The sequence below is a fragment of the Ptychodera flava genome, chromosome 13, assembly GCF_041260155.1.
Source record: "Ptychodera flava strain L36383 chromosome 13, AS_Pfla_20210202, whole genome shotgun sequence".
NCBI lineage: Eukaryota > Metazoa > Hemichordata > Enteropneusta > Ptychoderidae > Ptychodera > Ptychodera flava.
In genome coordinates this window covers 17,387,393-17,412,475 of record NC_091940.1, presented here as the reverse complement: position 1 = coordinate 17,412,475, position 25,083 = coordinate 17,387,393, and the positions used below count along the sequence as shown (strand labels likewise).

Here is a 25,083-nt window from a genome sequence, read left to right as displayed (position 1 = left end):
CTTGGATCAACGAAATTATCCTCAAATAGATTGTAGTGTATTCATTTGAAGCAACTCTGGTATTATCGCAGGGTTTTGCAAAGTGTACAAACACGTGACGTCAACCATTTTGGTCAGCGATTTCAAGCGCCACTAACATCAGTTGTTTGTAAGTAACTGGTTAGAATTTTCATAAAAAGTTTATGTTTTGAAATTTTTGTTCGTTAAAAAATCCGAAAAATATCACTTTGATTGACTTTAATTTATGACGTATACCAATCACATAATTTTAAATGTGTATTAATTCAGGGACAGCAGTAAATGCCAGAGGGATATTTGCTGCAGCTGTGTCGTTTGAAATTAATTATCCGTATTTTAGAAAACAAATCCTGTTTTCTTTGTCCCCTTAAATGTAACGAAATAAGGAGACTAAAAGTGCAAAAACACATCATGTTTCTTAAAACATGCAGTGGTATTGTATAATGGGATTCTAGTCAGGACTAATATTCAAGTTCCAGTTAACATCGAATATTACACACATGTACAGACTTCGCTTGCAAGTTGAAAACCGCGCGTTTGACACGTATTAGGCCAAAACAAATAAATGAATTGCTGTTCCGATAACATGGTTTTCAAAAATTTGGTAGGTAGGTCGGCAGTAATTTTTTTCCAAAATATTTTTATTTTTAAATATGCATTTTTTAGGAGTTCAGGGAGGTCAAACACTGGCCACAACATTTCCAGAAAAGTGTATCATACATATAAACGATAAACGGAAAAAAAACAAACTCAAAAGACATCCTTGTTCAAGCAAAAATCAAATGCAAAGTAACGAACGCGTGATTTTACGGGTTTTCTCTTTCTTTGTTTTACTTCGCAGGTAAAAAATAGGGTAGGTCGGGTTATTGGAACAGCGCATTTTTTTTTTGTTCGGCCTTAGAATAAGTAACTGTATTTTGCAAACGGTAAATCATGGCAAAATATCATCAACATTTACAGCAACTGGAGAATAGCACATCTTTTCTTAAGGTCGTTCATGTATTTCGTGTCTGCGCTGACTGTCTTGTGACGTCACCGACACGGGGAATGATAGGGTTTATCTGTTTTATTTGAACAGCTTTGTTTCATGCATGGATATTTAACGATGGAGTTACGGATAACACAATCCATACAAAGATTCAATTAACGGGCAACAGGATATGAGGTGATCTCGTTTTACTGAGTCTGGCGTTGGAATACGTCATGTGGAGAATCGCCCTCCCAAGTCTGACTACCACATTCGCTTGTACAAAGGCAACGCAGGTATTTCATGGTGCCATCTAAGAAACATTGAATGGCAGGCTTGTCCGTGACACAGCCCGAATATATTGACATTGGATGATACAAGACGAGGAGGGCTAAAATATTGAACCCATCTTCAATTCTACTCATGATTCATATAGGTATACTGAAACAGGCGTACGTACGCATTCGTCAAATTGTCGCGATGAGAGATGAATTCAGTAGTCTGTAGAGATGCTGATTCGGAAAAGAATTTATTTTACCATCTTATGCCGACCTCCTTATTGCTATGGAGACCGTTAAACTGACACGTTGAAGTATTTATTGTTCATATTTTCTTGCGACAATGAACTCTGACAATAACCGAAATTTTAAAGGCACAAATTACGAATATTGAGTCGCTGTTCGCGGCAGGGTGTCAAAGTATACACGGGAAAAATCCGACAAACATAACGAGAAAGAATGGCGATATCGCGCTGCGCCACGGATCTTTCAACATTCCACATTGGCTAGCTTGTCAGGAGACAGTCAATATTCGTCAACAGGATCCCTATGCGTGACCTTGTGACCTCATTGGGGTATTCATTTAACAGCTCATTCACTATCACTTAGGTTTGAGGATCACGGTTCTTTTTCCGCTATTCTAGATGAATAGCAGCTTGTTTACGTCGTCATAACTACGGTTGTTTTGTTTTCTCGTCTCTGACAAAAGACTGCTCACCTTGCGACCAGGCCCTACGCACTGGACATACCAGTCCTGTTCGATTTCACCCGCCATGACGACATTGATTTAGTGTCAACCGAGCAAGACTTGGACAGTTCCTTGGCAGCCCTTTCGGAGTTTTAACAAACAAAATTGAAAAAGTTGTAAAAAATATCACATTTAATTCAAGTCTTAGTAATTTTCATGTTTCTTTGCTAGAGTTGAAAGTTGTCCAAAACACTTAGAGCAGTGTATGTACGCATGGAGTTTACTGACGACCCGGACTATTTTTTTTCGGCGCATGTATAAATACTATTTCACAAACTGCTTTCACTGAAAGAAAAAGAACGTCGATAGAATGAGTTCATTCTACTATAGAAAATGGTCCAATATCTCAATGTATACAAGATTCACTGAGAATATATTCAGTGGACAAAGTCTGCAAGGTTGAAAGTTGTCTCAAAGTTCGTAGTTTGCTTCGGTATGAGACAGGCGCTAGAGAAGATGAAGGCAGCGCTTTCGACGATCGTCTTTCTTCTCACGGTGTTGGCGGTGAAGGGGGAGCCGCATAGCATCAAGAGTGGTAAGCAGGAGAGGGTAAATTATTTCTTGGTATTGTTTTAAACTCAGTTACAAAGACTGCAGTATTTAATGCCCTCGACGGTCACAGTTTGATAACTAGTGGCGTTGCTTCAGGCTGCCCAGGGCCAATACCGGTATGCGCTTAACTTGTAATCTGCATTTTCCCGGCAGTCGATTGATAGCACACTACAGAGTTTTATATTGATTCCAGGATCATTTTGGATTTGTTTTCTTTCTGAAAATCGTCTCCTGTTTTACATACCTATTATATGTGAGCCTTTTAATATCTTTCAATACATGTACTTCACTGACTTTCATCTACACCGCTTGTGGGGTAGTTATTAAGTTCTTGTAGTAAGAACAATTTTCACCGTCTTATTTTTTTTAATCCCCCTCTCCGGACAGTTAATATTGGGATGGCGGCCATTTTGAATTTCAAATATCGGTAAATGTTATTATAGGTAATTTGTTTCTCTAGTACCAAAATTTGAACGGCGCGACCCTTAATTTTTGTACTTGATTTGTTAAGGGAATTGTTGAAAGCTACGGTTAGGAAACTTTGAGCAAAAATTTAAGTCTTTTAAATTCAAGGCGAACACTACCTTAAATCGTTACATTTCGATGTTGTAGAAAAAGAAGGATATTTTTGTTTTCTATATGATGTCATATAGTTGCTACAGTATGGTACACGCCGAAGATATGCTGCCAAATGACAATAGGTACTAAATTCCATGCTATGAAGACTATAAAGTGGTGCTATCGAACAAACTTTCATGTAATTTTCCCTGTAGGAACAGACTTACATACTTCCAGGTGCAGCCAACGGAGCTATTCATCGAAAAAGCTATTCGAGGAGCAATTTTTGAGGGCAGGGAAATTTTAATTTTGCTAGGGCAAGGGACATGTTTTTTGGTGGTAGGGGAGCAAATTTTCGGGTTTTTTTTTTTGTTGGGCAGGGCGGATATCGGTTGATTGTCCTTGGCGAAAAACTTTTTAGGGGAATTGTTTCCAGGGCAGGGGAAATTGGCAAGTTTTTTCTTGCCACAGGGCGAGGGAGCTTCAAAAATTCACAGTGGGGAGGGGAAACAGGCAAAAATAAGAGGGGAGTGGGTAAAAATGAAGTTTGAGTGTGGGAGGGTAAGTCGAAAAATTTTCTGTGGGAGGGCAAATTATGAACAGCTAATTAATTACCCTCTTGACTTAAAATTAGTCAGTTCGCATTATTTGTCATGCACAATATATCTTATCATACATAGTAAGGACCTTTTTAAAAGTGCATCGTTCGTTGGCTGCACCTGATACTTCTCTGTGACGATTTCTTCGTTGTCTTCATAAAACGACGTACATTAACTCCCATCATATCGCGATGTTTGTCGTACATATTTGCTTGAACGGAAATCGCCGATCGTTGTCTCTAACAAGCTTTAAGCATAGGTGTAGCCAGCACATCTGTGATAGCTTGTTGGACGTACCATAGACTCTGGAACGGGTCTACGGTCGTGCACCGCAAAGTATTGGTATATGTTACGTATTGTGTGTGAAAGTCTTTCACCATGCGAAATATGTAGGTCAATCTCGATATCTTGATAAGATCGTCATAGTATAGACAATTTCAATCATAGTTACACGCACTTCGAAAGAGAAAGTTGTAACTTTCCCCTCAAACCTTCCCCGAAGTTTCGAACGATCTCTTTTCAATAATCAATAATAAAAATAATAAAACCCAGCGGCCAAAGGGTACTTTTCCTGTCAGAGACAAAAAATTTTAAAACTTCAAAGACATTTGAAATTCTGAATAGTGAAACTCTAAATAGGAGTGTCAACTCCATTATGAAAAATGCATGTAAATGCTCGATTTTCACAAAAGGCGGTGAAATATTGTCTTCAAAATGAGTCCAGAGAAACAGCAGCAGATCAGAATATAATACAACAAGGTGAGAGTCCAAAATCTGTCCCCGAGGAGCATTCTACTTTTTACGTGAGACTCAAAATGTAATTTGAATCATCTTGATTGATTTGCTTTCAGTCGTCTTTTCAAACCGATGCGGTAGATCAAACACGGAGTATGGCTTGGTCGTCACGTCCCACCCTCAAGCAGGCTCCTACGATTTCTACAACAGGACGCTCTTCTGTGAGTACACCTTCAACGCCATGTCGCCGTACGGCCAGGTCATGCTGGAGTTCACCCATTTCGACATCTCCGTGCGATACGCCGATCACGCCGATTGCAGCTCGGCGTATATGAGGGTCTACGACGGGGCGTCGACCGCGTCCAGTCAACTCGAAGAGCTCTGCGGCAGCGACCGTCCTGCGCTGATCGTATCGACCGGTAGCAGCATGACACTTGAGGTGTTGTTGGACGGCAACGACACTGTTATGGATTTCAGGGCGATCTTTACTTCGTTCAGGGAAGGTAACACAACATTCTAAATTCAGTTAACTCTCTTCTAGTAGACATAAATTTAATAAAGAGAAATTTGGGATAGTATACACAAGCAAAAACCAAGATGATGAGCTGAATAAAAAAAGTGTTTCCGGTAACCCGACCTAACCTATGTAAAATCAACTGACCTGAAACTTTTTCTCGCATTGTCAACGATAATTTTTCCAAATTTTGCTGTTTTTGATGGTCACACCCATTTGACAATACGGATATATAAAAAGTTCCGACCAAGCCTATTTCCCGAGGGCGTGTTAATGCGGGAAACAATATTTTTGGTCTAGTGTTTTCAGCTATCGTATTTTTTTAAATTTCAAACCTAGCTATTTCAGTAATAGAAATATTGTTTTCTCGATTGTTATAGTAAGCAAGAACTTTTGTTGTCTTCCCTTGTGTGCCAATCGTCTGTTGTACAGACCCCTCCATCAATTACTTTAATTTCAAATTTTCTCATAGATAACGCGCTGGGGGTCTGTCCTGACACGGTCACAGATTTCCACTGTGAAACTACCAAACGATGCATCTCCACGGAGGTGACCTGTATCACTCCAACAAACATTTCTAATTGCGGCAACCAAGATTACAGCGACCAATCAAAGCTGGAGCCGCTCTACTGCCCAGGTGGGTTTCCCGAAAAATTCCAACCTATAAGTAGACACGTATGGATGTAATGAGACCAGATCCCACTTCATAATAAAGGTTTCAGTTGCTGCGGATGTGCAGCGTGCTCACAAGGTTATATCTGATTGGTCGATTGTCATATTCACAGCAACTTCGGGTTGCGGCAAGATCATGTCGTGAAAGACGGCGCCTTACATTATCTGCGATCAATTTGACCAAGGGACATTACGTTGATGAACAATCAATACTGGCGAAAAAATCAAGTAGAAATAATAGAGACACGGTAAAGTTATTTGTTAGTCTTGGCTTTAAGAGTAAATGAAGAAATGCGACATTACAACTTAAGGAAAACGTGAAAAGGTCGACAAATTATGTTTTGTTATGATCTTTGTTCCTGCGAGAAATTGTACCTGAATATTAAGAGGCAATAATTGTAACTTTTAATATGTTTTTCATTTTAGTCATAGAAAACAAGTAAAGTTTACATTAATTTATTTCCTTTTTTAATTTACCAGAGGAACCAACAGACTTGCTACCTCTTTGGATAGCTCTTGGAATATTAGGCGCCATATTGCTCTACCTGATATATTGGTGTTGCTGGAGACCGGGCTACGCGGAGTGGGCCTGTGGTTGCTGGCGACACAAGACCTGCTGCGACCCTTGCAAATGGTGTTCACAGGGCAGCAGGAACTGTTGCCGGGCGTTCTGTGCTGGTCCCCGAGGCTGCCACTGCTGCGGTCCCCGTAACGTCGGCGACAGCAGTGGTAAAGGGTACAATAAAATGGCTTCCTCTGGTCCGTCCAGCAGGAAAGGGGTTTACGTTGCCAATTACACTGGTAGTGGTGGTGGTGGTGGTGGTGGTAGGGCAAATGGTGGTACCTCCAGCGCTTCGACGCCGGTGCCTAGGTCGGCAGGTTCAGGGGGGCAAAACAGCAGTAATTACGATACTGATGGACTGCATACTCGCGAAGGACGATGACAATATCACCAGAGCCGTTATGTCTGTGATACTCAACACAGTCGCTGAAATGAATTCTGATGGCTGAGCGTCATCTCTTACAAACTCAAGCACACCCTGAGTCTAGTGTGCAAAGTCATAGAATCTGTGAAAGCCTGGCTTTTGAAACTGGCATAGCTATATTTCAATGGAAGAATGTTTGTTGTACACTTGTAAAGTTTGCCGTCATTCTCAGCATTTTAAAAGAGTATTTGATATATAAACTTACGACGCACAGTAATGTCATTTCTGAAATGAATCCACTGGAAAGTAATCTTTTACATACATGTCTTACAGGTTAAGTTCAAGTCTCTTCTCGCCTCTTGAAGTAAACACTTGAAGGCCATAATAAGAGCATGTCACCATTTTCACACTGCATTTGAAAAACGACGGTTTAAATCGAAGATATCGCATGCTCTGTGCCAGAATCGCTTCCAGCATTACTCACCGAAACGTAAAAAGGGACATATTAGTGACGTTAGAGTCACCAGTATTTAATGATGCCATCGTTCGACCTTAGGTTGTCTCAATCTGTCACAAATCTGGTGACAATACGTTTTATACAATATAAATGGCCCTACAATAAAGACTGACTTTTGTGAACCTTTACTCTACCATTATTAGGCTTTCAATACAGAGTCAACACACGTCATCGTTCCACGTTGAGGATTTTTATTCATGATGACGAAAGGCTTTTGTACATTCGAATGGCAAAGTTTTAGAAGTCTGGACAACTACAGCACCACCTCGTTCTCTGCTAGTTTGAGACAGAAAACAATTTTCGGATACTTTTTTGTGGATCTCTTTGTTACAGAACCAAGTGCTGCCGAGAGATATGATAGAAGCACCAATGCGCTGTCCGATTTGGAAAACAACGTCATTTTTCGCTCCTTACATTAATTTTACAAGCAAACTAAACGATCTATTATTTATATTTCGAGCTGGGCTTCCTCCGTAATTATTCATCCATGCAGTAGCTATCAGGAACTCTACTTGGAAACGATGTAACAGTATTGATTTGAATTTAGAGAGTAAGATTGAATAAAGTTATATCCAAGGGAACACTTTGAATAAATTCGCAGTGTCATTTGTTCATAGTGCCATTTTTTCGATATATTGGACTTTAATTATCATTTATTACAAGAATTATGGATACGGCGATTCTTCACCATGGCAAATGATGGTGATGATGATGACGACGACGACGATGACGACAATGATGACGATAGTGGTGGTGGTGGTGACGGTGACGATGATGATGATGGTGATGATGATGATGATGATGATGATGATGATGATGATGATGATGCGATGGTCATTATTACATTCGATTTCTATGTTAAACATATCATCTCAATAACCAATAATCACCATCACAGTCTCTTTTGGTATTTAAAAGAAATTCACCAATATACGTTGATTGTCCACCAGAACCTTCCAACTCAGACTGCACAACTCGTGAGGTGAACGAGCTCTTCACGGTCAGAATAATAATCCAAAAATAACCCTACAATTTATGAACCATGATCGATTCCTTTGTTAGTCTTAGTGTTTACAAATAAAGTATCTCGTCATCGGTCTCATGCACCATATCGCTCCATGTGAGAGCACAGCGACCTACTGAGGGCGCTGTTGTGGCGTCTTTTCAGTTTGGTTAGAACACGTTGAAATATCACGCCAAGCATAAATACATGTAAGTTGTAGTACTTTCAGCGACTGCATTAAGTTAATAATACATGATATAATATGCTGAATATCTCAGCCTTCAAATTTGTAGCAAAATGCAGTCATTTTAGACCTAAATATAACAACTGCTTTGTTCGTGTAACAGTGGGGTAACCTGACAGTTGTGTTTTTGTACGTTTTTACGATGACCCATGAAAATCTCCCTGACACTCCATTGGAGCAACCTATCGCGGACAGCTCGGCGGACTGATACAACGACCCCGGTCGAAAGTGAATATATTTGTTCACACTGAAGGAAAACATTGCCGAGATTGGGTGTGATCTGAATTTCAGACTAACCCTCAGCCACGGCAAACAATACGGCGAAACAATTATCGCATTGTGGTGAAAGACGTTCTTTCCAGTTCACCGCCTCTCACTGCGGCGACTCTGTTTGCACCGCGAGGCAACGAATACACGGCTTTGTAACGGTGTTTTCTTTTCAACCTCCGGGCGTTATTTATATGCCCTCAAGGAACATCAGCACAATGACGTGCGTCCTCAAAGACAGAATCTGCTGTTGACCATTCACACCGTTTGATATTTTCCAGTCGTCGAAAAAAGGGAAGCAGTCGCCGGCCTGAATACAAGACTCGTACGTCGTAACCGAGTTGGTGTCTACAGCTAAAAATGCCAAAGTTTTGCGCGGACAGCGTTGTTTCAAGTTGGCGAGGTTACTTTGTAGCTATGGCCATAGCTTTTAGCCTTTATTCATTCTGTGGTGTCAGCAATGCACAGACCTCTACGAGTGAGTATTTCATCTTGTTACCGCTTTTTATTCACATATCAACATGTTAAGCTTTCAAGACCTCAGGAATATAGCAATTTTATTTTACACCTTGTTTTGACTGTCATCATCACCTAGAACATACCACAGACAGGGTAAGTGCGTGGCCTCAAAAGTCGAAATGGCTGTAACCGACGTCTAAACAGTTATAAGCCACGACACACATGAACAATGGCACTTCCTACTCCGCAGTGATTAAATTATGGGTATAATTCTGTTTTATAATTTAAAACATACAAAGATTCGCCATTATTACAACATTATCGGGACGTCGACAAGAGCTACAACTATGCAAGACTTGTCTCTTTGTCCTATGTGGAGTCAACAGGTTTGTTAGCAACACCAAAGAGTATCACTAAAACGAGACAATGTCTACATGTTCTATAATGGGCACTCCTGATTTCGACATCATACATTTGATAGAGTACGAGCTTAGTTCACTTCACAGCATTTTAAACCATGTTCTTTAAAACTTGTAGAGAGAGAGACCGAATACGTTTTAATTCGTTATAATTTGGCAAAGGAGAGAAATAGTTTATCAAGAAAAATCTTCCTTAAACATTTCCTTTATCCTACGTTCTCTTTCATAGATTTTTTAAAAATTGCATTTGGATTTTTTTTTGGCAGTCGTATTTAATAAAAAGTGTAATAAGACTATCGAGAAGAAGGACGCCCATTTCGTCAAATCTCATCAGGGTCCAGAATCTCTGTCTCGGAACTTTGATTGCAAAGTAACTGTGCAAGCATTGAAGAACGACCAGATGCTCTACATTCGTCTAGTCCGCCCAACATACTATGGGATAGTTGGTAAGTAATACCCCCCCCCCCCAAATGAATTTTGACATTACAGTTCGTATAATATCGACTTACTGATATCAACTTGAGTTTGAGTATAAGGACCTGTTCAGAAGCAGGGCTCGAAATTAACTTTTTACCCTGGTAGTCCACTTGGGCTACCATTTTCTGAAGTTGGTAGCCCAGTGACAATGGCTGGTAGTCCATGAATATTTTAGTTTAGGGATACTGTACTCGTCCGAGTATAAGCCCCGGTTCAGCAACACAAAATAACAGTAAAACTAGGGCTTTAACTCGAGAAACCGCATGTTATGTGTCACGAACGCTTAATTTATGCTAATTTATGTACATTTTAACACTTTCTATCACTTTCAAAATCGGCTTATACATCCAAAGAAATTGTAACTTAAGTAAAGAAAAACAGAAAAAAATATTCTCATGATCTTTATGAACTGGCATGCCTTGTTACACCCGAGTCTCTCTATACAGAACGTAATACATTGATACTGATCGACAACCATAGATAAAAGACAGCGAAACTCAGCCAAGCTTAACTGACACAGTTTTTTATATTACTATTTCAAATCAAACTGATTACACAATCTCTTGATATAGAAGTGACAGTTTTGTGAAATTTCAGCATCAAAACCCCAAAACTTGACACAAGTACGTCTTGTATGCTGCCGATCAACAGTATGGTGTGAACTGGCATGCAAAGACTGCACACGGAAAAGCAACTCAACATTCTAGTATCAAACGCTCTGCATCTTGTGAAAACAACAACATAGCAGTGAAAATTGTAATAGTCACCAGAAAAAAAAAACTCTCGATAGATGAAAGATAATTGCTTCAAACAAATTAAACTGCATGTTGACTGCATTTAGCTCGTCCGAAAGTGACGGACATCGCACGCCAAGTATTTCATGTCCCAGGCTTTGGTAGTCCGTGTGGGCTACCATTTCATGGACTTTGGTAGCCCCAGGGAAAAGTTGGTAGTCTGTGGACGCGGGACTACCGCTAATTTCGAGCCCTGAGAGGTATAGTTTTAGTGCGATACACCAGTTATGACCGCAAATATTCTGCCATTTTGTCGTTCATGAGATAGTAATGTTTTAAGTCACTGTGTGGCTTCAATGTACAAAATTCATTCAAAATTGGACATTTATGTTATTATTTGTGACACGTCAGCCGTCCAGAAAAAGGGATGTGCGAACTTTTCTTGATGAAATATAAATTTCAATATATTGATCAGAACTCTGTCTATCTTTCATAATATTTGTGGGTTCAAACGAAACGATTCAAGGGCGTCACACGACCTTAATCTTAAACTTTTGGTACACACAATACACTATTTAGAAAGGCCGTAAGGAATTCTTCGTCCATTCTTACAGCCAACAACATTGGCGAGAGTATTTCCCCAATTCTTGAAGATGTTTGAATTTGTAATGTCACACATTTCAAAACAAACACTCGCTTGCTTCTGTCGTCCCCTGTCAGTCTGACTGATATCAAATTACTCGCTCGCTACTGTCCTATCTTCAATTCACGACTCATCGAAACAAATCGTTGCTTTGCAAATAAATAAATAAATAATGTTCTAGATTTATGTTCATTGCAACAGTTATTTTCGTATCAAATATGCCTATTTTACATTTGTGTTGAATATTAAAGTATTAAGTCACTTATCATTCTATTTTTAAAATATATTCTTATCTTATTGTGCATTCATTCTCTCCCAGACCCGGATAACACTGTTCCGGAGAACGGTATAGGAGACATTACAACGTGCAATGGTTCGTACTTAGCGGTGTATGACGGCGAAACTACAGACGACCCCTTACTCCTGCACACGTGTGGCACCACGCTTGCGCCGTCCATCTCGACCACTCAGAACTTTGCTACCTTCGTGATGCACCTTCAGCGCACATCAAGCGTCAATTTCACGCTGCTGTACACATCTTTCGACTACGGTGAGTTTGTACCAGATGGTAATCTGTTCAAGAGAATAGGCCTTTATGCACTTGTCAGTGTATTCCGTTGGGAAAGGGGGGTGCCGGCCTATTAACGGGCGAATTTGGCATTTCTTTCAAGCCATGTCACATTTCCCTCCCATGGGCTACGAAATATGTCAAATACCCAAAGGTGGGCGAAACTTGAGGTTACACGTAGATAATTTAGGACTTGATATCAGTCTAAATTCTGAACAAGGTGCACAAAGCCAGCCTTCCCCTGTGACGTCACTATCAACACAATGTACAGGCAGCAAGAACACACCACATGGTAATTTCTATGTTGAATTTTTTTTTACAATTCCCACAGTTTACGCGAGGTTTTCTGCTGGTCCGATATGTTTTACGGCGACTGTCTTGGAATGTCGCAAAATAAAAAAGTAAAACCTACAGTTTTGTAGCATTGTCAAATTCCTCCCTGCCGGACACGATTTGCCATCGACTTCCCTTGTCGCCCCGCACTCCCCCACCCCTTGTGAAAACATTGATAAGTGCGTAAGTCAGCCCTTGAGCGTAAATATGAAAGTAGTATCACCACTTGCTATATTAACCTCCAAGATACGTGCATTTCTGTTTTTATCTCGTCCATAATCGTCGGTTCAGTTTCTAAGAATGTGACAAAACCCACACATGCGCATTCTGACTCTCCTGATATGCCTCAGTGTAAGGTGGTTACGATGTCACAATGATAACGGATTCACATTTTTGTAAAAAAAGCATCGGTACAATGGTAGTATTGGGAAATACAGTTCAATTTCTAGACGTTTAATGACGGCGCCAATTAAAAGAAGGGCAATTAGTCTCTAATTGGCGCACATGAACAACGCTGGGGCCGATTTTTTATTATGAAAACAATTACAGTAGGTTTTCTGAGGGGTCATCCGTAATTTTGTGAAATACCGGGACCCCTATAGGATTATGTATACCGTAAAATCGTTCAGTGTATTCAGTAACCATCAGTCTTGTCCTCTGTATATTTTTTTATTTATCGCATTGGGAACTATGGTGACATAGCTTTTCATGAACGTAAATTACGAATAATATTAGAAGCACTAAGATTTAGAGCTTATCCTATAAAACGCGTCCATCAGTGTACACATAAATATTCACGTTTGGTTCAAAATTTCATAGGAATTGTCTATGATGTGAATTATATGACAACGATCTTGATTCAACTGCCTGAAATTTTCTGCCTTCCTTTCCGATGACAAGATTTCCCCCGATGTTGTTTTATAATGGATATTTTCCCTTCTCCCCCTTTCTATCATAATGTGGACAGGCGCATGCACGGACGAAGCCACTGAACTACCGTGTAACAACGGTCGGTGTATCCCAAGAACCCTTGCGTGCGAGAGGGTAAACAACTGCGGGGATAGAAGCGACGAAGCCCTCGGTTTGCCCTCCAACTGCACGGGTTTGTGAAATTCAATGACTTAGTACTCAGATTCGATTTGAAAACGTTCATTTTTATTGGAAGTTAAGGCCAGTCATTTGCCAAGGCTATGTTTTCAGCAAATTATTGCCCTAGCTTGAGAAAATTACATCGTATGTCTGTGTGATGTTGTTCAGTACAACCATAGACCCTCGAGAAAAACCTATGGTACAACTATAGGCCTACCTGATGAAAAAATATTTACCACTGTAGATTATGAATATCATATCAACTTAACTTTCTTCACGATCTTCCTTTCTTGAATCGTTTTTGATATCCACAAAAAAGTTAAAAAAATCATTATTCACTTCAAATGTACATCAAGTACATATTGTATACATAGATACATACATAGATACATACATAAAAATAGATGCATCCATACATACATACATACATACATACATACATACATACATACATACATACATACATACATACATACATACATACATACATACATACATACATGCGTGCGTGCGTGCGTGCGTGCGTGCGTGCGTAGTGCGTACGTACGTACGTACGTACGTACGTACGTACGTACGTACGTACGTACGTACATACATACATACATACATACATACATACATACATACATACATACATACATACATACATACATACATACATACATATAGACAGATAGACACAGGCGGGCAGGTACGCACACAGGATAACAATGTTATATAAATTAAGGTATATATAAGGTATATCTCCGATGTTCACACTAAATATTTAGTGTTCAAAATTCTTCTTAGCAAATGCCCACAATATATGCTATCATTTGTAGATATAAATATTCTTGGGCGTGCTCTCCTCTCATCTAACAAAAATACTTCTTACTAGGCGTGACACAAGGGGCACTACCATTAATTATGGCTGTTGTGTGTTTTCAATCGATGCTAAATTTTTGTCGAATGATCCTTCTTTTGACGTTCCCTGTCTTGTCTTGTCTTGTCTTGTCTTGGTTAATCTTGTGAGTCTTTAAACGCCGTCTTAAAACCCATCTTATATACTTATCAGTATTTTCATAGACCCTCCAATTTTGGAGGGTCTATGCTATTTCTATAAGGGACTGGTCAGTTTCTCTTCGGCCTGGGGGGGGGGGGGGCGGTATATTATTTTTTGCCGACGTCAAAAAGTGGCTGACCCCCCTATTCCAAGTTTTGAAAACAGGGTGACCCCCCTATTCCAAATTTCGAAAACAGGGTGACATCCTCGGGCGCGACATAGGTAAAACAAAAGGTGGACATAAATTATATATATATATATATATAATATATATATATATATATATATATATATATATATATATTATATATATATATATATATATATATATATATATTACATTTTACATATATTTATATTTTAAATAGTCATTCTATGTTTTAATGAAATTGTTGACATGTCAGTTGTAAGATAGGAATTTCAAAGTGTGAATCTTAAAGTTTGAATACAGTACATTTTGAATGAGCTGTATTTTGAATGAGCTGTGAATGTATTTCACACTTTCTCTGCTTAACCTGAACTGTTGTACAGAAATGGATGTCAATCATTAATATCAAGAGGAAAAAGCAGTGAATCAAAAACTTTGATGGGTGCTAAGACTTGCCAACCACCAATTAAATCTCCTGAGGAGCCATAGAGAGCTTTTTAGCCAAATCTGATGTGTACAGTGTCTGAGAGGACCTTTTCTTGTAACATTGAAACCATAAAAGCACAGCTAATAATGACAAAAACTGCCTTTTTAACTGTTATTTTGTTCATAAAAAAGCATCTTTCTACAGAAAACCTGTGAAACAAAGGAAAATAATTGCATCAATGAGAAGGAAAGATATCTTGTCATTTTTCTATCTCTAAAATAAGTCACTGTATCAAATATATATTGTGAAATGTTTGTGCATGTTGCTTTCTCATACTGAATTCTCACAGAGAGAACAGAAAAGTATCAGGAATTTGTCATCCTTTTCATATGAAATGCAGATTTCATAATGTTACACTTTCACTTAGCAAACATAAAGATATCTCTGATTTATCAAAGTATGGCGCCCGAAGGGCGCGCCGAAAATATGAAACATCCTGATATCTCTGATATATATGCCTTGTATATTAAAGTCATGCACCTGAAGGGCATGCTAAAAAATGTCTGATATATTAAAGTAATGAGCTTGAAGAGCACGCTGAAAAATATTGAACATACAGATATCTCTGATGTATGTATGCTTGATATGTTAAAGTTGGGTGCTGAAAAATATGACTGATTATTAAAGTTACGCGCCCGAAGGGCGCGCCGAAAAATACAACTGAATGATGAAAGTTGTGGCTGACACTAGCATTTTAGGCAATGATGAGCCTGTGTCAAAATTCAAAAATACACTGACCCCCCCTATTGGGCATTTCAAAAACATGGTGACCCCCCTATCACCAAAGTCAAAAACAGGGTGACCCCCCCATGAATCCAACGGCTCCCCCCCAGGCTGAAGAAACTGACCAGTCCCTAAAGAGCTCTCATAAGGCTATATACGCAAGACCGTCAGTACTCATCATAACTTAATGATCGAGTAACTTTATTTGCGGTTGTGCAGGGTTCTACTTTACACCCAAAGTGTTTGTAGGAATGCATGAGGTAGGCCTAAATTAATTTGCTATTTTCCCTGTCTCTTCGTTTTTTCAGTAATCACGACATCGTTGACATACGAAGATTTCTGGTGGTGGTGGATCCCGTTGGCGGCGCTCTTGCTCCTCTACATACTGTACTGGTGTTGCTGGAGACCGGGCTACGTCCCGTGGCGACTGAGCTGCTGCAGGAACTGTTGGCGCGACATGTGTCGCGACTGCTGCAAGCACTGCTGCACCGACTGCGCATGCGGGAAGAACGGCAAGGGTCGGGGACAGGGCGATGGGAACGGATCGGGCCGCGGGGGACATGGTAAGGACAGAAAGGGTTGCACTTGCTTCTCTTGCTGCCGATCGGAGGCCGACGAGGCGTATCTGGTCAGCGAGACGGGCAGCGGAGGGAAAGGCGGGTCGAAGGGAGGTCGCGGAGGCAAGAAAACGAGTCGAAAGAAGAAAGATAGGAAGGACAAAGACGGAAAGAAGAAACAGAAACACCAGGACGTTGTCTTGATTGATGAGGACGGAACTGTTCGAAACAGCAACGGTGACGTCAACGGTGGTATCTATGGCAACGACTTTGACTTCAGCAACGACGATGGCCAACATGCAAGGGAATGCAGATAGCCTAATCGACATTTGTTTACAAACTCTCAATTCTTTCGAGACACATTTCATCTCTACAATAGTTGCATTACATCTTGGGTTGTGAATTCGAGCTATTTCGCACCGCCCCCCCCCCCCAATGACAAGAGGTTTTCAAGGCGGCGAACACTCTACGGACTCAACCTGACGGGAAAGCCGCACTAGCAAAATCTCGCAACAGACAAATATAGATCACAGTTGTTTGCCATTGTGTCACGGCGAGATACGATGTCAACTTGCAGTCTCTCGGAGTGAAAAAAACGCCTGATTTGTAATTTGTGTGCAACGCACTTTGCAAAAACTAGTAAAGCATGACCGCTATATGATCACAATATAAAGGACAGGTACTGGTATCTCAACAAGCGATTAGCGAAAACGAACAATAGGCTGATTTGACTCAAGGCCCTTTCTTTTTGATGACATTCCTAATCCATCACACCAGGTGATGACTCTCACCTGCACTCGACAATCACGAGCTTGGCTTTTTTATTATCAAAGGAACAACATTTGTGAAAGAAGACAATTCTTCATTAGTTTTGCTCCACAAAACACGTTTATGTATTCACACGCCTGCCTAAACTTAGCCTCGCCAACACAATGGATTGTGTACGATATTTTATTGTCAGTTGAATTTTTAGTCCGCACTAAAAATCGACTGTCAACAATAACATTTGATGTTAAACTCGTATTGGCTGTGTTAGAGAGCTGGAGACTAAATTTTTGACACGGTTTTGAAAGTAGAACAAGCAAGTGTAAGCTTATCTTACAAAAAAATCTATGCTTAAAAAATACCGAAAATCTCATCAAAAATTACAGCTAGCTTTCACTGTGCGCAAAGTGTCTAATTAAAGGGGGTGGTCGTCGAAGCTGGGTTCAAAAGTCGTACGGTGACCCATACGACAATGTGAATACATGATTGTCGTAATGTACATCGTAAAATTTAAGTGTACAGTTACAGCTGTGTTGATGTGATTCATCTAGATACCGTGCATTGAAGTACATTGTTTGTGAACAAGAAAGCCGCACTGGCGCAGTTCCAGGCTGACAACCCCCTCTCCTTTAAGTGTGCGCTCTCCAACTTACATGCTGTGTGTAGATCTTTTCATGATTTCTACTGTAACACAAAAGTTGTACTCACTCCAGCAACTCTGACAAAACTGGCCTGGCATGGGGAAACCTCCCACGTCACAAGTTCCCTGCAGAAACAACTCGCCGTATTAGTTGCAGTAGTTTCAAGTAGTTGAATATCTTCACGATTATGTAGCAATTGAATGGACTGCAAACATTTGCATAGAACTACTTCAAAGAACATTGGATTTGTACCTTTTTCGCTACCAATTGTACAGAACGCAACAAAGACAATTGGTTTCGTTGTTTATCATGAAATGTTTATGCTTATTAGAAAATATTCCCATCGTCTCTGCAGAATGAATTACTCATATACTCATTGAATTGATCACAGTTTACCAAATTATATATTTACAGCATTTCAAATCTTTTTAGATTGATGTGAATTCAATAAAAGTTACAAATATCCATGATTCATATTTCGCTCTCGTCAAAGTTTATGTACAGCCCCTTGACCCGACCCTTTCCGAACAATATCGCCAGTTTGGAGAGAACTCACCACACTAGGGGCATTTCTGTACTGTTGCCCTTGAAGGATATTGGACAGGAATAACAAGGGTAGAAGCCCGGGTAGAAGACAGGCAAACAGTGATACATTTGTATTATCTTGATTAGTTTTGTTTGAATTGAGAAACTATTGCATTATTTGGGATATGGGTTTTGAGCAGAATTCTAGTGACCGGCAATTCTACTGATATACGATGTACGTCCAAACACAGCTAGTTGGGAAAACCACAGTTTCTCCACCACTGTGGGGAAATCGTTACAGAAAGGTGTCCGTCACCTTGCAACTAACCTTGCCGAGTGATAAAAAACACAAGTATTGCAGTAATTGTCGGAAGCCATGCTTTAATGACTCGTGGTATATGAGAACTTGAATCTCAGATCTATGTTCACACCTGTCGCTGACATAATAGAACTCAAGCTAGCCACGGTACTGTACGTTGAGTGTCTTGTACGTAGCTGCAACCACCTGTTGATTCATCGTTGGTGGCGCCCTTCCCCTATCACAGTCATAGAAGTTTTTAACATATTAATTTAGCAAGGACAGTACTTTCAATTTAACTCAAAATTACAATTTTGATTTTCTTATCGAAGAATTTTTATACAAGTTTGAAAATGTCTTTTATTGTACAAAGGAGGGTTTGAAAGGTTATTGACAAAATGCTAAGTAGAAAGTACTTAATCTAACAATGTAAATGATAAATGATTTGCCTCAGACTTGTATCTACAAACATGCTGAATAAAGTACAATTTCAGTCTTGCGTCAATACATGAAAACAATGTTAGAAAAAAAAGGCTACATATACTTCATCAAAGAAGATGGTATTGCTTTTTGTGATAGTTTTTCTTTTAACAGTACTCGGTAAATACTAAAAACAAAATGTGTGCTCTTGCAATCATGTGACCAACAAAAATATGTATTTCTGGTAACCCAGCATACCCTGTTCCAACGTGCCAACCCCACACATTCTCCTGCATAGACGTAAAATCCTACAAATCCATGATAACTTGACAAACTTGAAAACACTACACATTTTTCAATATATGAGCAATGTCTACAGTCCTGCAACATAGGGGACAGTTTTGCCAAATTTTGCACTTGTCATTGGGCTGGGACTTAGCTCCAAAATATCTTCTGTGATCCATTTCAGTAGCCATGCTACGGGAAGCACATATCTCTATTCATATTTTTGATGCCATGCTTTTTTGAAAATGTAATAGTTTTCATAATTTGTTGATTGACAAGTTTTTTTCACCTTAGTCAGTGAAAACAATTTTTCACTCATTCTTTCGCATTTTTTGGGGGGCCAACCTACTCGCTACGTCTGACCAGATCTCCTGTGTGAAGAGCTGGGCCTGTCATGGCCCCAGAAATCCTTGTCGGTGTACACATTGTCGATTGGATACATCACTTTTTCTGTCATCATGATCTCCTCCGTGAGCCTCTGGGCCTTGTGGTAGCGCTGTACGAAGTAGAAAATTCCACCAACCAGCATTCCGAAACAGACGACACCCATGATGATGGCGATGATCTGCCCGACTGTCAAACCACCGTCCACGACATCACTTTCATCTGGAATATCAAGAAAATGTAAAGTGACCTCGTTTTGCTTGAAGTGATCACATATGCAAAGACATATTAACGAAAAACATAACCACACAAGATGTAGATAATGATTATTATTAACTATGAACCAGTATATTGATGTCCAAAAAAATAGTGATCTGATTAGTTGAGATGTGTAAATACCTGCGCTTTATTCACAATATAGCACAGTTTAACATGTGTGAGCTTGCGGTTGAAGAAACATCTCCCATAAAATTTTCATACCAGACTTTTAATATACTGTTATAATATAATAGCAATAAATTATCCCAGCAATGGATATAGATATTGACCAATTCACTCCATATATGCACTCGCTATCACTTGTGAATAAGCTTATATGAAGTGATCTGATCAAAATCTTGTGGTATACCCGTCACCTGGGTTGGTATATGCTACTGTTTAAGCATACCCTTAAACAAGCTGTATATTTTGTGAATATTCTGGCACACGAGAATTCTATTGATCTATCAATCTGCATACAGTAATCTTAAAGAGTCAATTTTTGTATTTGTGGCTTATAATACAGCCATGTTTTTTGTATGACTCTCAACTTGACTTACTTTGTGTAACCTTTAAAAAATCCTTCTGTTTCATTGTTTAGTGGGTGAGTGCTCATATAAGATTTTGACCGGTTTGACGATTGTGGAAACCGAATTTGGAATATGTCAAATTACAAGGAAAGTTTACCATGGCACAACTTGAGCTAGACTGCAACCACTATCATAAGAAAATGGCACCATCAGATGGTTGACAGGCTTATGTAGAAGGATGGATTTGAGGCCTGCACCGGGTTGCTCTAAAATGGTATGCTGCCATGATAATATTACAAATTACATATTGTTGGCTGCTAAATCGTTAACAGCGCCCCCAATTTTTTTATTAGTCTCTTTAAGCATTTCTGACAGAGATCTTTACCTGCGCAGTCACTTTCATCCGTGCCATCTCCACAGTGGTCATAGTTGTTGCATGCCAGGGCATCAGGAATGCAAATTGGAGTCACGCTGCAGGCCAGATACTCTGACGGACACGCACCTGACAACATGAAAAATATTACTTTGGGTAATTCAAATGCAAAGGGGTTTTAAGTGACAAACGATGATCAGTTATTTCAACTGAAAATTATCCACTGATGGACTTGAAGAGACTTACAGTCAGTAGCTGTAATTTTTCATGATTTTTCATTACTTGTTTTGTGCGTCAATTCAAAGGTGTTCCACTCCCATGTTGAAATCACCCGCTATTTAGCTTGTCAGCACCATATGTATCTGTATGTGTATAATGCACTGTGAACGTTGTTGTTCACAGTTGTGTTCAAGAATATACTTGCCAACAATAATAATCAGCTTACTCAAGCACAGGGTGAGTTGACATGCTGAATACTGTGTACTGAGAAACTGTGATTGACATTAAAAACTGTGGAAGAAAAATCAAAAGTTAGAGCTACTGATTTTTTAATAGTGGCATCAGATGTACTAATTGATTGACAATGAATGAAAGGCAAAAAAAGCTTATATTTTTTTCTAATTTACACAAGTTCAGCTGAAAGAGCCCAGTATTTCAGTAGTTACCAGCATATAAAAAGGTCACACACAAAAATCGAGACTCATAAAGTCAATTTTGTGTGTAGTTTTCCTAACCTACATGGCCGAGATGAGTAATCATCCACAACCTTAAACAAACATGAACTAACATCTTCAAGATAAGTTGTCTACATGACTTGATGTAATATTGATCAGTCAAACGATTGAGATACCGCCATGGTCACACTGTCTTATAGACTGTGATCAGTTGATGAATCTACAAGATTTTAGATCTTTCTGAAAAACTTTCTTGAACTATCCTTGAGTTAGCCCCGTATCAATACACATGTAAATGTGAGTGAATTCTATTCGAGTCGACGAGTGAACACTGGTGGCGCATCAATTCCTAAGGAAAACAAACCATCGAGGGTCTATGGTTAAATTGGCTTTAGGGGCACTTGGGAGAAGTTGTGTTCATTGATTTGCCAACACCAAATGACATGGTGACCATCACCACGGACGTTTAGTCATCGCTTACCGTTAACCGGATCTGTGAAAGCCGTGTAGATAATGGCGAACCCCTTGTCGTTTCCGATCGCGTCCGTCTGCAGCCGAAGAGTCACTGAGTTCCCCGTCGTCATCAAGTCGTCGACGCTCAGGTCATCGCAGAGATCTGCGGCCAGACTTGGACTTGAAACACTGCTGCCGTCGTAGATGTTCACCTTGTCCGTGCAGACGCCGTCCGTTGGCGGTTCAAGGGCGAACCGCGTGAACTGCAGAAGTATCTTGTGATCGGTTGGAACCTCCAACACCATGGTGCAGTCCATGTTGTGACTGTACGTCAGACTGGAATCAGGTTCGATGAAACCGCCCGTCTCGCTGTTGAATGTCTCGCCGCAGTGGTCGGCCATGTATACTATGATATGGAGATATATGGAAATTTGATACGTGTATGAAAAGAGGCAAACGAGTATACATTCGAATCTGAGTCCATGATACCTCAGTGAATATTGGGAGCCTGGCCAGTAGTAGAAAACGGTGTCATTGATACTACCGTCCATAGTCTGAACACCAAAGTCCCTCTGCCCAACAGTGGACTACTGAATCAATCATGACATTTTCACTGCCGAGCTGCCACTTGTTGAAAGTTTGGCTTTCACTCTAATATGACATCAATTTTAAACGGGTTTGCTTACCTATATCAAAAGAGGACACCGGTAACGCATTCAGAAGAATGACTGTAAACGTAACGACAGATAGCAACTGCGATGCTGTCACAGGATTGTTCATGGGGATCGCCATTTTGGACGTGTCGCACTGTCGATGCGAGCCAGTTGTACCGAAGCAGCAGCAGCAGGTGTTCTGGGCGAAAATTCCTGAAAGCTGAGAGCCAAGCAAAATATATCTATTCCTACGTCTTCAAGTAAAATATGATTGTCGCCTTTTAACCCTCCTAGTCCACCATTTTTTACTGTGACGGTAGAGATCTTTCAGTTTCTTGACCTTTGTTCTTGGGAAGAAAACACGATTATGCGCATGCGCATCTGTAGAGTATTGATTACCTGGTTACGATGACGTATGATGTAAACAATAGTAGTTACGTACAGTCACTGCTCTGACACTTGGCAATGTTTAATTTTGGTGAATGTTCGTTAATCATATAAGTGACTAAAGCATAGTATAATTTCTCCTTACGTCTGAGAGACTTCATGTACTCTGATTGTCAAAAATAGATACTGACTGTAAACACGCATTATGTTGCCGACGTTACTAAGCTTAGGCCTACAACTTATATGCTTGGGCCTCTCTCTGTCAACTCCCTATACTCGTGATGTATGAGCAACGAGCTCTTCGTTGTTGTCAAGCATTTAATTATAGCCACAGTTCCTCCTGGATGAACACTGTGACAGTGGTGGAGGGACTGTGTCACTACTTTCTGCTTGCAACTGAGAGAGAGAGAGAGAGAGAGAGAGAGAGAGAGAGAGAGAGAGAGAGAGAGAGAGAGAGAGAGAGAGAGAGAGAGAGAGAGAGAGAGAGAGAGAGAGAGAGGGGGGGGGGGGACCGAGTTCCACTGATACGCTATCTAGGATTTCAACTTTTTTATTCCGAATAATCCCGAAGGGTCATTGATCAAATGCCAAAACTAATAATGCACATAGAAACTTGCCTGGCAGATACACACGCACCGTGTGCTAGTTTGTGCCTAACATATCTAAATATGGCAAATCTGTCACTCAGATGATGAAAGACAGTATTCCCGACTTTGACTCAGAACAGTAATTTAGCAGATAGCTGAATTACCGTACAATAACTTTGTCACACTAGTTCAATCTTGACGGGTGTAGCATGCTAGCAGGGTACGCTTACCCATTCCGGACACCTGGTACCACCACTTATATAGTGGTTCAAGATTGTACTACCGATTTTGTCAGTGATCTTATGTTTCTTTGTGTGTTTTGTTTTTACTGTTTATTGGACCTGGTAATTTATTTGCCTTGAATGATAATGATTGCTGGAATCGATTTGATGTCATATTGCTTATTTCTCAGAATCAGCTCAATGTCAACAGCCGTAAGTCAACAAAAGATAAACTGAAAAATGGTACAAATTTACATCAGTCTAATAATAGTATCCAGAGATTGGTCCGGAGGATTGAAGGATGAAAAATTCCGCATGTGTATGTAATAATGCACTGTGAGATAACGCAAGGCGGTTGTAACATTACTTTTACTGTATTTCTGGGCGTCCATAATGAGCCTTCTCCGTGCACAAAATATTCCAAGACTGTAACCATTTAACGGAGTCAATAACTCTCTATATCGCGTGCCATAGTTGAACATATAAAAATAAAATGTAAGACATGAACTTGGAAAAACTTTCGCTCATGCTATGGAAATTACTCTCGCCTCGGACAAAGAGATCATAATTTAAACCCCTGATATTTGGAGCGGGAAAGAGAGAAACGGTTGATTCAAGTTGTCTTTCACCTAAAGCCTGCGTGTGTGAAAATATGAACTATCTGCAACCACAGACATAAAGTATTTTGCTATCGAGTGCGGACCAGAATTCATCTGTCAATAATAACAATGCAGTCAACACATGTACAGACTTTTGACAAGCTGAATACTGTTTATCTAACCATGACTAGGGGAGTAAAACAAGAAACCATGGCATGGTTGACCTCAAAAATAAAAATAGTGAAAAAATCAAAAGTTAAGAGTTACTGGCTTCGTAGATTTTGATGTCAACAATGACATTGGACATTCCCTGGACATTCAGGGATTTCCATATGATTTTGCTAGTAGGACAAGAAACTTACAGAACAAAAGAAGTGGGAACTACATTAGAAGTTATGAAAATGCAATTTGAAACTCACTCAATATATTTGGTTGACGGATATTCTGTGTCTTTATACTTACTAACTTCATCCATGTGACAAGCCATATTACTCTGTGATCACATTTTGCGATATGGCCGATTTATAATCAATATATTCTTATTAAATCTATAAATATATAAAATATGAATTTCTTGAAATTTAATTGTTTTTTTCTGATTAAAAGTATTGAAAATGCATTGTAGGGTAGATTGCATCTAAGCGACACTTTGAACTCTCATTTTACCCTACTTTTCCAGTCTTCTGCTTGTGTAAACTCATTTGAAGGCTAGCGCCTGTGGATAAAGTAAAGTTTTTCAGCGTCTTGATTTTG

The 25,083-nt window shown here is 39.7% G+C and overlaps 3 protein-coding genes across 3 annotated transcripts; 2 read left to right on the top strand and 1 right to left on the bottom strand.

Annotated features, from left to right (window-relative positions):
• The first annotated feature begins 1,067 nt into the window (after positions 1–1,067).
• Positions 1,068–7,678, top strand: LOC139147631 (uncharacterized). Its single transcript, XM_070718778.1, has 4 exons — positions 1,068–2,546; positions 4,572–4,958; positions 5,442–5,606; positions 6,122–7,678. The coding sequence occupies exons 1-4, from the start codon at positions 2,447–2,449 to the stop codon at positions 6,583–6,585; spliced, it is 1,116 nt and encodes a 371-aa protein (XP_070574879.1). The 5' UTR covers positions 1,068–2,446; the 3' UTR covers positions 6,586–7,678.
• Positions 7,679–8,606: 928 nt separating this feature from the next.
• On the top strand, positions 8,607–16,710 carry LOC139147629 (uncharacterized). The gene is made up of 5 exons (XM_070718776.1): positions 8,607–9,076; positions 9,743–9,922; positions 11,650–11,880; positions 13,199–13,333; positions 16,029–16,710. Exons 1-5 carry the CDS (start codon positions 8,959–8,961, stop codon positions 16,592–16,594), a joined length of 1,230 nt encoding a protein of 409 aa, XP_070574877.1. The 5' UTR covers positions 8,607–8,958; the 3' UTR covers positions 16,595–16,710.
• Positions 16,711–18,572: 1,862 nt separating this feature from the next.
• On the bottom strand, positions 18,573–22,921 carry LOC139147630 (membrane frizzled-related protein-like). The gene is made up of 4 exons (XM_070718777.1): positions 22,570–22,921; positions 21,912–22,289; positions 20,769–20,885; positions 18,573–19,817 (listed from the first exon to the last, which is right to left on the bottom strand). Exons 1-4 carry the CDS (start codon positions 22,673–22,675, stop codon positions 19,564–19,566), a joined length of 855 nt encoding a protein of 284 aa, XP_070574878.1. The 5' UTR covers positions 22,676–22,921; the 3' UTR covers positions 18,573–19,563.
• Between the last annotated feature and the right edge of the window lie 2,162 nt (positions 22,922–25,083).